The sequence below is a fragment of the Lathyrus oleraceus genome, chromosome 3, assembly GCF_024323335.1.
Source record: "Lathyrus oleraceus cultivar Zhongwan6 chromosome 3, CAAS_Psat_ZW6_1.0, whole genome shotgun sequence".
NCBI lineage: Eukaryota > Viridiplantae > Streptophyta > Magnoliopsida > Fabales > Fabaceae > Lathyrus > Lathyrus oleraceus.
The window spans coordinates 531,902,451-531,914,362 of NC_066581.1; the positions used below are offsets into that span (position 1 = coordinate 531,902,451).

Consider the following 11,912-nt stretch of genomic DNA (forward strand, 5'->3'; position numbering starts at 1 on the left):
TATTATATATATATATATATATATATATTATATATGGAATTTTTTATTTTAATTATTTTATTATTGTTTTTATATTATCTTTTATTATACAAGGTTAGAAGTTAGAACAAATCTTGGGTCTTCAGTAAAATTGTAGAAGCAGTTGACCTGTTTTTTATTTTAGTGTTTTGTATATGATATTGAATTTTCTTCTATAAGAGTGTATGCAATATTTGAGTTAAAAGTGAACTTTACACTATCATGCGACATAGGTTATGATACACCGAGACATGACACACGTTAGTGACAAGTTAACAAGTTGATTCTTGTTATAATTTGAGAAAATGTTAATAGTGTCGGACATTGACATTATTTAGACACCATACATGTCTTAAATTTGAAGTGTCATTGCTACATATTATTTTAGTCTTCTGCAAGTAGTGATATTGCGTCTATTGATGACGTTTTAATTAGATACGCAATGGTTTGTGAATTACTTTAAATCTCTTAATCCAAAGTTGACGATTGTTGACATGCATCAATTATGGAATTGAAAGTGACCATATTTTGCTTGATTCCTTGCTCTATCATTGTAATAAGCAACATAATAGAAGACTCTACTAAATCATTTTTGCATAGTGCAATTTTGATTGCCTTATAAAAGACAACATCGATTTCCAATGACGACATCTCGAATTCTCGATAAACATTCATTACTTCCTATAACATTTTGTCATTCGTGCATACGTCAATCATTGTAGAGTAAGTTAGTGTATTTGGATATATGTTTTGCGCCTTCATTTGTTCCAATAGTCTTCAAACTTTAGCATGCATGCACCAAAGCAATAATCAACCGCTTGGGTTATGTAGAAAACAAAACAAATAACAAAATAACAACATTAGATCTATGTGAGAAAAAGGGTTTAGAAGAAAAAAGAATTACTTGACACATTCATTGAAATACAAGACAATGACGAATGATGAAAGTCGAAAGCTGAGAGCTTTAAAATATGTTGAGAGTGTTGAATTCTAGAAATGGAGGAAGTGATACTGAAATAATAGAAGAATTTTTGTTTTGTAGCATCGTTGTTTAGGTATTCATGAGAATGAGTTATGGGTTTTTTTGTACTTGGTTCCTAATATGAACTTTATCAGAAAAAATTAATATTTAATTTTATAATTTCTTGAAAAAAAATTATTTTTGTTCTAAAATAAATGTTAAAGTTAATCGGTTAGAACCAATTCGATATAACCTCTTATAAATATGTAGTCTAATTCACTTTGATAATACATCCGACACCAAAAATATTTATTCTAGAATATGTATAAGAGGTTCTATCGGTATTGATGTATGATCAAAGTGAATTAGAGTATAAGAGATTCTATCGGATCAGTTTTTATGTTAGGTTAACTTTAACATTTATTCTAGAATAAAAATTAAATTATTTTTTTCAAAATAATATATAATTAAATATTTTTTCCAAGGTAACCATGTCGGTCCATATTATGAATTAGGCACCAAAAGCCCATAAACCATTCTCATTCTCATTCTCATTCTCATGCATACCTAAATAACATTGAGAGACAAAACAAAAATTCTGCCATTATTTCATAATCACTTCCTCCACTTCCAGAATTCAACACTCTATATTTTAAAGCTCCCAATTTTCGAGCGTCACCATTCGTTCATGTCTTCTATTTCAATGAAATTCATCGTTCTTCGCAAATTATTGAGTATCCAATTGAAGAATCGTCTACTATGCTTATTGATGGTGCTTTTCATACTAAATAGGCGACGATATGGAATTTTTCGATATGCTTATTTTGTACGATATTCTAATTCATTCTCAACTTGCTGGTCTATCACATAATTATCTAACTTCTAGCTATTTGATCTATAGAAGTTATGCATCACCAAATGAATGTGGGTCTGGTATCAGACACCGTTTAGATGTTCAACATCATTACATTTTATTTTTTATTTTGTTTTTTAAATGATTTATTATCATCAACATATTCTATTCAGTGTTCATGTATGTGTTTGTATTTCATAGAATACGAGTCTCTTATTACTTTCTAGTATTTTCCTGTCATAGGTGCTAAGAACAATATTTAATGAATGATATCAGTTTGCCCGATTGATCCAAATTCTTATTTTTCTCAACTTCATTATTTTATTACACTACATTAGAATTATTAGGAAAAGACTCCTAAATTTCTCTCTACTATAAATTAATTTTAAGTATCAACTCTATTTTCTGTATTTGGCTGCTCAATATGTGTATTGGCTGCTCAATATGTGTTTGCCTTGACGGTTGTATTTGAAACCTACGCGAAGGTAAACCAAACTTTAAACATGATATAATTTGAAAAGAATTATGAAAATTAAGTTTTTTATTGGATTAAAAGTAAATATCTCTATTTATTTATTTATTTATTTATTTAAGTCAATCAAGTAAATATCTCTATTCTACTCTTTTCAACTACTTTTATTATAAAATCCACTTGTTGTTGGATCTCTCACAATACCAAACTATTATATTTTTTTAAGTTGATCATTCAAAGAATCAAGTTTGTAAACAAGTAAACATATAATAAAATAAGGCACTAAATAACACATCACTTAACATAAAAACATCATAAAATTAACTTCTCATTGTTCAACATACAAAAGGTTTAGCTCGTGATGAGCTGAGTACAAACTACAGACATAATTGTCAAAAGATACATTCTTAAATAAATACTGAAGAAGAAATGTAAAGAGTAACTTGAAGACTTCTTGAGATGGATAATCAACAAGAGATGACTCCATTCGCGCCAGGGCTCAACAACTGGTATAGGGAACGATGAGAAGAAGAAACTCTCTCTTTTCTCTCCACTAACCTCACACTATTATCTTATGTATTTTGATTTTGAATAATGTTGAACTCTCTTTATCAATCTCCAGTAGGGTCGATTTATAAGCCATCTTTATGGTTTCTTTTGATGTCTTGAATCATGGGTCAAAAATGAGGAAATCAAATCAATCACATTACATGAATCAACGCTTTCACGTCATTCCTTCTTCTTAACGTGCAAGGAATCAAGTACAAGAGAACAATTGTAGGAGACAAGGTGTCTTGTGACAGGCGGCCACAACAAGGTGCAAGTGATGTTGTCTCTTTGTTGTAGAGCGCACAGAGTAGTGAATGTACTATTGTACCATCTTTTGTCTTCTAGCGTCCAATGATCTTATCCACTTGATTAAAATGATTTTCCTTCAATACAGAGCAGAGATTTCATCCAATACATCAATCCTTCCATGTTTTCCCTAAGAACTCAACTATTTTATTCATTTTTCCTCTTTGGATGAGTTCATCTTTTTGCTTCATCTTATGCTCCCAGTTCTTGAACACTACAATCTTGCCTTAGCTCGACAGAGTTAATTTTACATTAACAACAAGCACATCATAACAACCAAAATGATCACTTATTATGCTCCAAACAAATTACTATGAAACAACTAAACTAAACAATAAGGACAAATTAAGGTATATAATAATTCATAAGTTTGATGGGTGTAATATTGTTGATACATTTAACTTTTTGAGTCGTTTTATCCACTTCATGAAAAATGAATATTTCATTGAGACAAAATTTATGTGGGGCACCTTATACAAAAAAAATAATCATGTGGAGCACCCAAAAACTCATGTGAAATGGATTTATGATGACCAAAGTATTATTATAAAATATATCATCACAAATTATTTACTTGACTAGCAGGATTTCACTTGAATTGATGGTATATTTGTGAAGGACAACCCCATATGAAACTTTGTTCAGTTGACTGGCCGAGTTTGTGTAACATGATTGGCTGGTTAGTACATTTGTAAGAGACAAAAACCTTTATAAAGTATTTAATTATTCAATTAATTAAGTTTTATTTAATTAATTAATTATAATTAAATTAAAAATAAGATCATATATGCAAAAATAAAATTAGAAACCCCATAATTAAAATTTAAAAAACCACATAAATTATATTAAAATTATCTATATTCAACAAAAGAAAATAAAAATAATCCAACATTATTATAAATAAATAAATAGCAAAAGAAATATATTTGTTCACCTTTATCATCATAAAAATCAATATTCCCCTCTTCCTATTCTTCTATGCCAAAATAGAGTTTATGTTGATTTTGCATTCTAATTTAGGAGTTGTTCCACCAAAATATTAAGGCTCATAAGATATGTTCACCTCAAAAGACATTCTTGCACACACGCAGGAGGAGAATTAGCTCATTTATAAATAAAAAAACTTACTTACCTGTTCATCGCACTCTTTTTTCAGCAATTATAATAAATTAATAGTTAAATATGGTAATTTTACAGATTAAATATCAATTTTAACGGTGGCGGAGTCAGATATAAAAAATTAGGATGACCGCTAACGTAAAATAAAAATTATAAATAAAATGTAAATAATATTTTAAATAAAACATTAAAGTTAAAATAAATACAAAGTTAATTACTAAAAATTTAAATTACATGACTTAAAACTATCTTAAAGTAATGTTTTACGCGTTCCGAGTGATTTGAAATCGTCAATAATTGACTCCGAACTAATGCTTGCACTAATCTCCCTTTCAATATATATTGTCATGCTATCTCCAAGAAACTCATCATCCATCTTGTTTCTCAACTTAGTCTTAATAGTTTTCATTGCTGAAAAAGACCTCTCAATTGTGGCCGTAGAAACGGGAAGAGTCATGATAAGACAAAGTAGTCTATCAATCAAGAAGTAAGTTTCAGCCTGTCCAGATGCAATCAAACATGAACATAGTTCTTGAATAGTTGATAAATTATTCAAGTTTGATGCTTGACGAGCAACAAATAGAAAATGTTGGAGTTGAAATTGCAAATTATTCTTCTCTTGATCACTAAAATCCATAGGATAATATTTTTCAACTAAAGAACAAATAGTATCAATGCTAAAAGCTTTATATTCATCCTTAGGAGATAAAGAACAATCAAGAGTTAACAAATTCATTGCCTGCTCACTGAATCTGCTATTCAACTATTGTAATTATTTGTCAATGGTAGTGAAAAAGACTTCAACTTTAAAGTAAGGTTGAATTGTGACTTGATTCTCTTCAAGACGGGAGCGTCCAAATCTTGTTGTTGAATGAACATCATTAAGATCAAGAATCTCAATACCATGATTTTCACAAAAAGATACCATTTTAGTAAACAATATATCCCAACCATTTTCTCTCAAATCTTGAATAAGATGTTTTGTTGAACGAACCAAGTTCATAGCATTAACTACATCTTGATTTTTTTTGTAAGGTTTGACAAAGCATATCTGTTATTCCCATGATTTCTTTCATCAAGTGCAAAATAAATATAAAATCAAAGGCCTTCAAGTAATTGTAACAACTATCTGCATCCCCACGTGTAGCATAACTCCCTATATCTTTTGCAATTTTTTTAAAACTAAACAAGTTGCTTCATACATGTTTATCAAGCTAGAAATTGAATCGTAATGTGATCCCCAACGAGTATCTCCAGCTCGTTTCAATGTACCAACTTGATTTGTACCTTTACCAGTTACAATCTCATCAATCTCTAACAAATAAGCAATTTCTTCTAATTGGGCAGCTTGTAACTCATTATGACGCTTTGTAGAAGAACAAACACCATTCACAACAAAGATCAGTTTCTCAAAAAATTTATGAACAGGTTTGACTTCTCTTGATGATGTAACTAATGCAAGTTGCAGTCGATGAGCAAAACAATGAACATAGTATGCATAAGGACAATCCTTCATATAGAGGGCTTGTAAACCATTCCATTCTCCTCTCATATTTCTAGCACCATCATACCCTTGACCACGAATGTTAGAAACATCAAGGTTATGTCGAGAAAGTATATCACATATTGCTTCCTTAAGAGTTAAAGATGTGGTGTCTTTAACATGTGCCACATCAAAAAATCTCTCTTGTATTAAACCAACTTTATCAACAAATCTTAATACAAGAGTCATTTGTTCCTTTTTTGACTCATCACGAGCTTCATCAACAACGATACAAAATTTGGAATCACCAATTTCCTCACGAATACTCTTTTTCACCCTACTAGAAAGAATTTGCAAGAGCTCTTTTTGAATTTGATGTGAAGTATACTTGCAATTTTGTGGAGCATTTTCCAACACAACTTTTGCAACTTCATCATTGTAGGATGCTAAAAGTTTCAATAACTCAAGAAAGTTACCTTGATTTCTTGATTTGCTACTTTCGTCGTGACCCCTAAAAGCACAAGCTTGTAGTATTAACCAACGAACAATGTCAATTGAAGTCTTGAATCGTAATCGATTATTCATTCTTTGACTTGAACTTTGCACTTGAATAACATTTCTAATATGACCATCTTGATTCAACAAGTCTTGACAAGCTTTCATTGCATTGTTGTGTGGTGAGCAAGGATCTTTTCCTATGTGTTTAAGAAAGGAACAATGTTTTCCATTCCTAACTTTCTTCCAATTTCTAAAACCCATAGAAATAAATACAAGTGATCCGGGACGTCCACTTAGTTTTTTGCTAAAAAGGTAACATGGTAAGCAATATGCGGCATCTTCAGATGGTGAATATTCTAACCATGATGGAAATATGCTAAACCAAATATGTTGAAACCTTCTCGAATGATCCTCGTTACCGGACAAAGGATAGTTTTCTAAATGAACTTGATATAGACCCCATTTTAGATAAGCTCTTCGTATTGCATCCACTTGATTTGGTGGATATTGCCAAATTGGAGGACGCTTTCCAGGATCGCGTTCCAAAGAATTTTCAAAACCATGATGCTCTTCAATTGTTGGATTCTCAAGAACTGTGTCAGATTCGGATGTCGGGATTATAATTTATTCATCTCTCTCTTCTCTTTCAATTTCACATGCTTTCCTTTTGAAAAAAGAATCAATTTTCCTATTATTCATCTTTACTCTTCCTATAATATCATATCAGATCCAAAAATCAATTTAGAGAACATAAAAATTAAAAGAGAAAAAAATTAATAAACTTAATTAATCAACTTTAATCCGTTTTCAAATACCGATAACTTCACTATTAGAAATTAGCAGCAACAATGATTAAATAAACCTTATTACAGTGTATAACTATATTCGTAAATTACAGTGTTATGAATTGGCTTAATAAACCCCATATAGATTATTTTAACACATCAAGAAAGAAGAACCCTAAAAATCTCAAAAACACAAATCAAGCAATCACTTTAATTTGTTACTTTTCATAAAAGAAGAATGAATAAAGTTTTTTACCTGTTAGATTCCGATCACTTTAATCTGTTCCGATTCCGGTGTCGGTAGCAAACTCATATGAGAAAGAAAGGAAAGGTATGAACTTTTTACCTTATCTGTATTTTAACCTAACTTTGAATGAAAAAGAAAAAATAAAAATTAATTTTAATTTAAAATAAGGATATTTTAGTAATTTAATATATATGAATTAAAAAAAATAAAAAGTTGAGGGGTGGTTGTGGCCTTCCCACGCCCCCCCCCCCCCCCTCAGTTCTGCCAGTGTTGGTTATGTTTCCTTTTTCATTTGTATTTAATATTGTATTTTATAATCATTATCCTTATGTACACGAGTGACTTCCAATTATAAACGAAATGCAATGCTTTCTAAGATAGTCTTTTTTTGTGTGTTTGTGTGTAGTGACAACGAGTCCTAGATACGATAGAGGTCTGATACAAAGAAGTCAGGGGTGTTGTTGCAGACACTTTGCACATGCGACTACAACAATCAATTTTCCACAACATAGAGCACACACTAAGAAGTCAGGAGTGTTGTCGCGGACACTTTGCACATGCGACCGCAACAATCAATTCTCCATCAAAAGTCATGGGTATTGTCGTAGACATTTTGCTCGTGCGACTACAACAATCAATTTCCCACCGAAAGTAAGGATATACTTTCGTATACGCTTTTCTCGTGGGACATTCTTAAAAAAAAACAACCTCAATTCTGACCATAGATGTATCACATTCAATTTTAAAAAATTTAAAAGAAATTAGGGAATACAAGAATTGGTACTTGAGTGAGCTTTTTCTTTTAGAGAAAAAATATATTTTTTCCTCATCTTTTTAAAACAAACATCTTATTTTATAATTTTTGAAGCCATGTAGTCAAGATATTAAGTACTTTACAAATCTTCTATCAAAACTATAAAGACATGTTCAGATCATATATTGTCCACAACACAAAGCACACACTAAGAAGTCAGGAGTGTTATCGCGGACACTTTGCACATGCGACTACAACAATCAATTCTCCACGGCACAAAGCACACACTAAGAAGTCAAGAGTGTTGTCGCGGACACGTTGCACATGCGACCACAATAATCAAGTCTCCACCAAAAGTCAGGGGTATTGTCGTAGACACTTTGCTCGTGTGACAACAATCAATTCCCCACTGAAAATAAGGATATACTTTCGTATACGCTTTTCTCGTGCGACATTCTTTAAAAAAACAACCTCAATTATGACCATAAATATATCACATTCAATTTCAAAAAATTTAAAAGAAATTAGGAAATACAAGAATTGGTACTTGAGTGAACTTTTTCTTTTAGAGAAAAAATATATTTTTTTTCTCATCTATTTAAAACAGACATCTTATTTTACAATTTTTGAAGCGGCGTAGTCAAGATAGTCAAGATATTAAATCCTTTACAAATCTTTTATCGAAACTATTACCTCATTTATTTTTGAAGGATGACTATTCTTAAGATTGCTTTCAGCATTGCTTTATCAATATGGAGTCCTTCAAAACTTAACAAAAAAAACCTAATCAAATTATATGATCGGTGCAAAAACACCTTTCTAAATTTACATATAAATTTTCAAAACAGTTTACATGCTTGCAAAGATAATTAGGACAGATACATTTACCATCCCAAAACCTCACCTAGGAGAAGCTTAAATGAAATGGTGATATACTTTTGCTCACTCTTTCTCTCAAACTCAAAGGCAAGGCAGATAGTTTTAGGTTTTTTAATTTTACTATAATAGATAATCAGAAATAATTAAGTTATCAATGATCTTTTAGAATTCTTCTAGTTAGTTGCATTACATTAAGAAATGTGGTTGGACTTCAACCCTACAAAATCAATTTATTGGGTGAGGATTGCCCCCACTTATAAAGACATGTTCAGGTCATATATTGTCCGATGTAGGACTCTTAACACACACCCTCAAATCTAGAAATTGGACATCTGAAACGTGGAAATAAATGGTGGGTGGTCCGATAGTGGAAATCTAATACTAGTAGATGGTTTACCGGATCTTAAACCAGACTATGATACCATGTTAAAAATATGGTTTGACCTAACTCAACCTTACAAAACCAGCTTATACGAAGAGGATTGTCCAAATTATAAAAACATGTCCATACTATATATTGTCCTATTTGAGACTCTAAATAATAAACAAGTTAAGTTAAAATTAATTTTGGTTCAATTACTTGTGCTACAAGTTAACTGAACCAAAACTAACTTGTTTAGTTATTTTACACTATATAGTGTAAATTACAATAAAAGATAATTTTCTGCACGGTTAATGAATGAAGATTAGGCCATGACATATTAACTGTATAAGAAGCTTCATAAGATGCATGCAATTGAGGACAAATTGCTTATACATTGTATTCTTTACCAAACTCAACAGAAATGTCCACATCATGGCTGTAAACACCAAAACAGGACAGTATGAACTTTTGAAATGGTTGTACATGCCCTTTAGAAGAACAAAGTTGACCCGCTTTCCTAGTGCAAACAATATCTGATCAAATTATACTTAACTTCGGGAAGAACTCCGAATTTCTGGAGAACCAGAACCCGAAGGTTAATATGAAAAAATAGACCGCAATTCATCGAAGTTCAAAACCACAACATGATACACAAATGCCTTTTGTCAGTGATTCTTAAAATTTGGGTTGAGTTTAACTCAACTTCATAAAACTAATGACATTTGTTTTCCCTTTTGCCATTATATCATTCCAGAAGAACATCACATATTCACTGTCATCCTGATAAGTAACACATTTTCAACAGACCTATGTGGAGTGATGTACTAACTTACATCTAAGCTTTCAATTATTTCAAAGTGCATCTGCAAAGTCGGAGGCTTATCAGAAAAATAATACCTTGATAAAAATTCAAGCTTTCCCCCGCTTTTGCCAGCTTCCGACTCAAGCAGAAGCAGCATTTCGTCCTTCTCCTTCCGTATCCAGTCTCGCTGCTTGTCATTCCACTGTCTCGGCGTTCCGTGAAGGACAAAACGAAGTCGAGGCGCTCTATGTACGAGCCTTTCCGAGATCCTCTCAAACACATCACGGTTTGTTAAGTACGCACCGGTTGAGTTCAAACCAACATCAACATAATGAATCTCACTGATGCTGTTTAGTAAAGCTTCCTTTGTTTTAGGTACTATGCAAATCTCCGAATCAGATGAATTCACATTAGATCCAATATCTGAGAAGCCGAGTTCAGTAACTATCTGATTAAGTACAGTTCCGCCTTTGCTAAATCCAAGGATGAATGTCTTAGGTTGATGTAAACTACAAGAAGGAGTGTCTACTTGCCTTCCTGAAATTATTTTTGTTACCTGCATTACAAGAAATCGAAGAACATTGAAACCGTTCTACGAAGAATACTGATAACATAGCACAGAATCTCTAAACCCAAAATCAAAAGCTTTATAATGACATGGAAATTCTTAACATATATAAGAAGGGAATTTGTACTTGCTCAAGGCAATTAGATAGAAGTGAGACGGTCGACGTAGACGCCGGAAATCCAATCGGACTGTATGCCTTTGGCTCTCCATATTGATTCACAGATGGTATAAAGTCCTTATAGACCGCGAAAGATCCATTAAAAACCGAAGCCTCAATGACCCAAGCATTGATGGAAGAACCGAATTTTGACACAATGATTTCAGATAGCTTTTGTAAATCGGATAGCTTTTCGATCAATGGGTTACCGGTCCTTTCGACTCGATCACCACAGAAAAATATGGCATTTGCAATAGGCACCTGTAAAAAGATCAGAAAAAACATTGCTTGATAGTAAATGGAACAGTTCGTAGTAAATGCTTAATTTGAAGTTGTAACCACAACAAAATATACGTATTTCACATTTTCAAAATTGTGGAAACATAGAATAACCCCTTCGTTCAATAAATTCGACCACGATTTGGGGGTTTTCAACCTAAATTTAGAACGTTTGAAAGAAACTTACAGTGAAAGTTGTGGTTTGAGAAGAAAGGCAAAGAGATGCACCAACTCTATGGAATGTCCCACTGCTGGAATGCATGGGGACTCTCAAAACTCCACTCCAGCGTTCCATTTCAAATCTGCAGAAAAAAGTTTGGAATCAAAGCGCAAGCAATATTGAAAGTTGAGTGTATTGCAGAAATTCTAAGAAGGAAGAGTATGAAAGTAGCCAAAAAAGAAGAGAAAGTTACCGAAAACGATGTGATGTGAACCACTCTGTGGTAGTGTTAAGCGATTCTAACCCCTTCTACACTAAACAAGATTTGAATTTTAATTTATGTTAGGTTGTTGAATCAATAAGCCATGTCATTTGGTTAAATAGTATTTGAACCAATTATTTGCTATAAAGTATTTGATGTCATGTACTAGTAGTATATAGATGGCTTAAAAATGGACTTTCATCAATTTAAAAAAGAGATTAATTACTGTGCTCTTTTACACGGTGGATTCATCATCATCACCCGTTTGTATTATTTTATAGGTTTTTAAAATAAAAATCAAATTTATTCCAATATCCAACGTCTATGATCAACTGATTGTGTAAAATCCTTTTACACTGTCAGTGTATTCCAATTAAATCCTTTAAAAAATCACAA

The 11,912-nt window shown here is 31.8% G+C and overlaps 1 protein-coding gene across 2 annotated transcripts; it reads right to left on the reverse strand.

Moving 5' to 3' along the window:
• Nucleotides 1-9,660: 9,660 nt before the first annotated feature.
• Nucleotides 9,661-11,650, reverse strand: LOC127128722 (uncharacterized). Of its 2 annotated transcripts, XM_051058097.1 has the most exons (4): nucleotides 11,508-11,650; nucleotides 11,282-11,396; nucleotides 10,786-11,076; nucleotides 9,661-10,646 (listed from the first exon to the last, which is right to left on the reverse strand). In XM_051058097.1, the coding sequence occupies exons 2-4, from the start codon at nucleotides 11,387-11,389 to the stop codon at nucleotides 10,113-10,115; spliced, it is 933 nt and encodes a 310-aa protein (XP_050914054.1). In that variant the 5' UTR covers nucleotides 11,390-11,396; nucleotides 11,508-11,650; the 3' UTR covers nucleotides 9,661-10,112. The 2 variants fall into 2 exon arrangements, with proteins under 2 accessions (XP_050914054.1, XP_050914055.1); XM_051058098.1 differs by lacking the exon at nucleotides 11,508-11,650 and having other exon boundaries at nucleotides 11,282-11,485.
• Nucleotides 11,651-11,912: the final 262 nt, after the last annotated feature.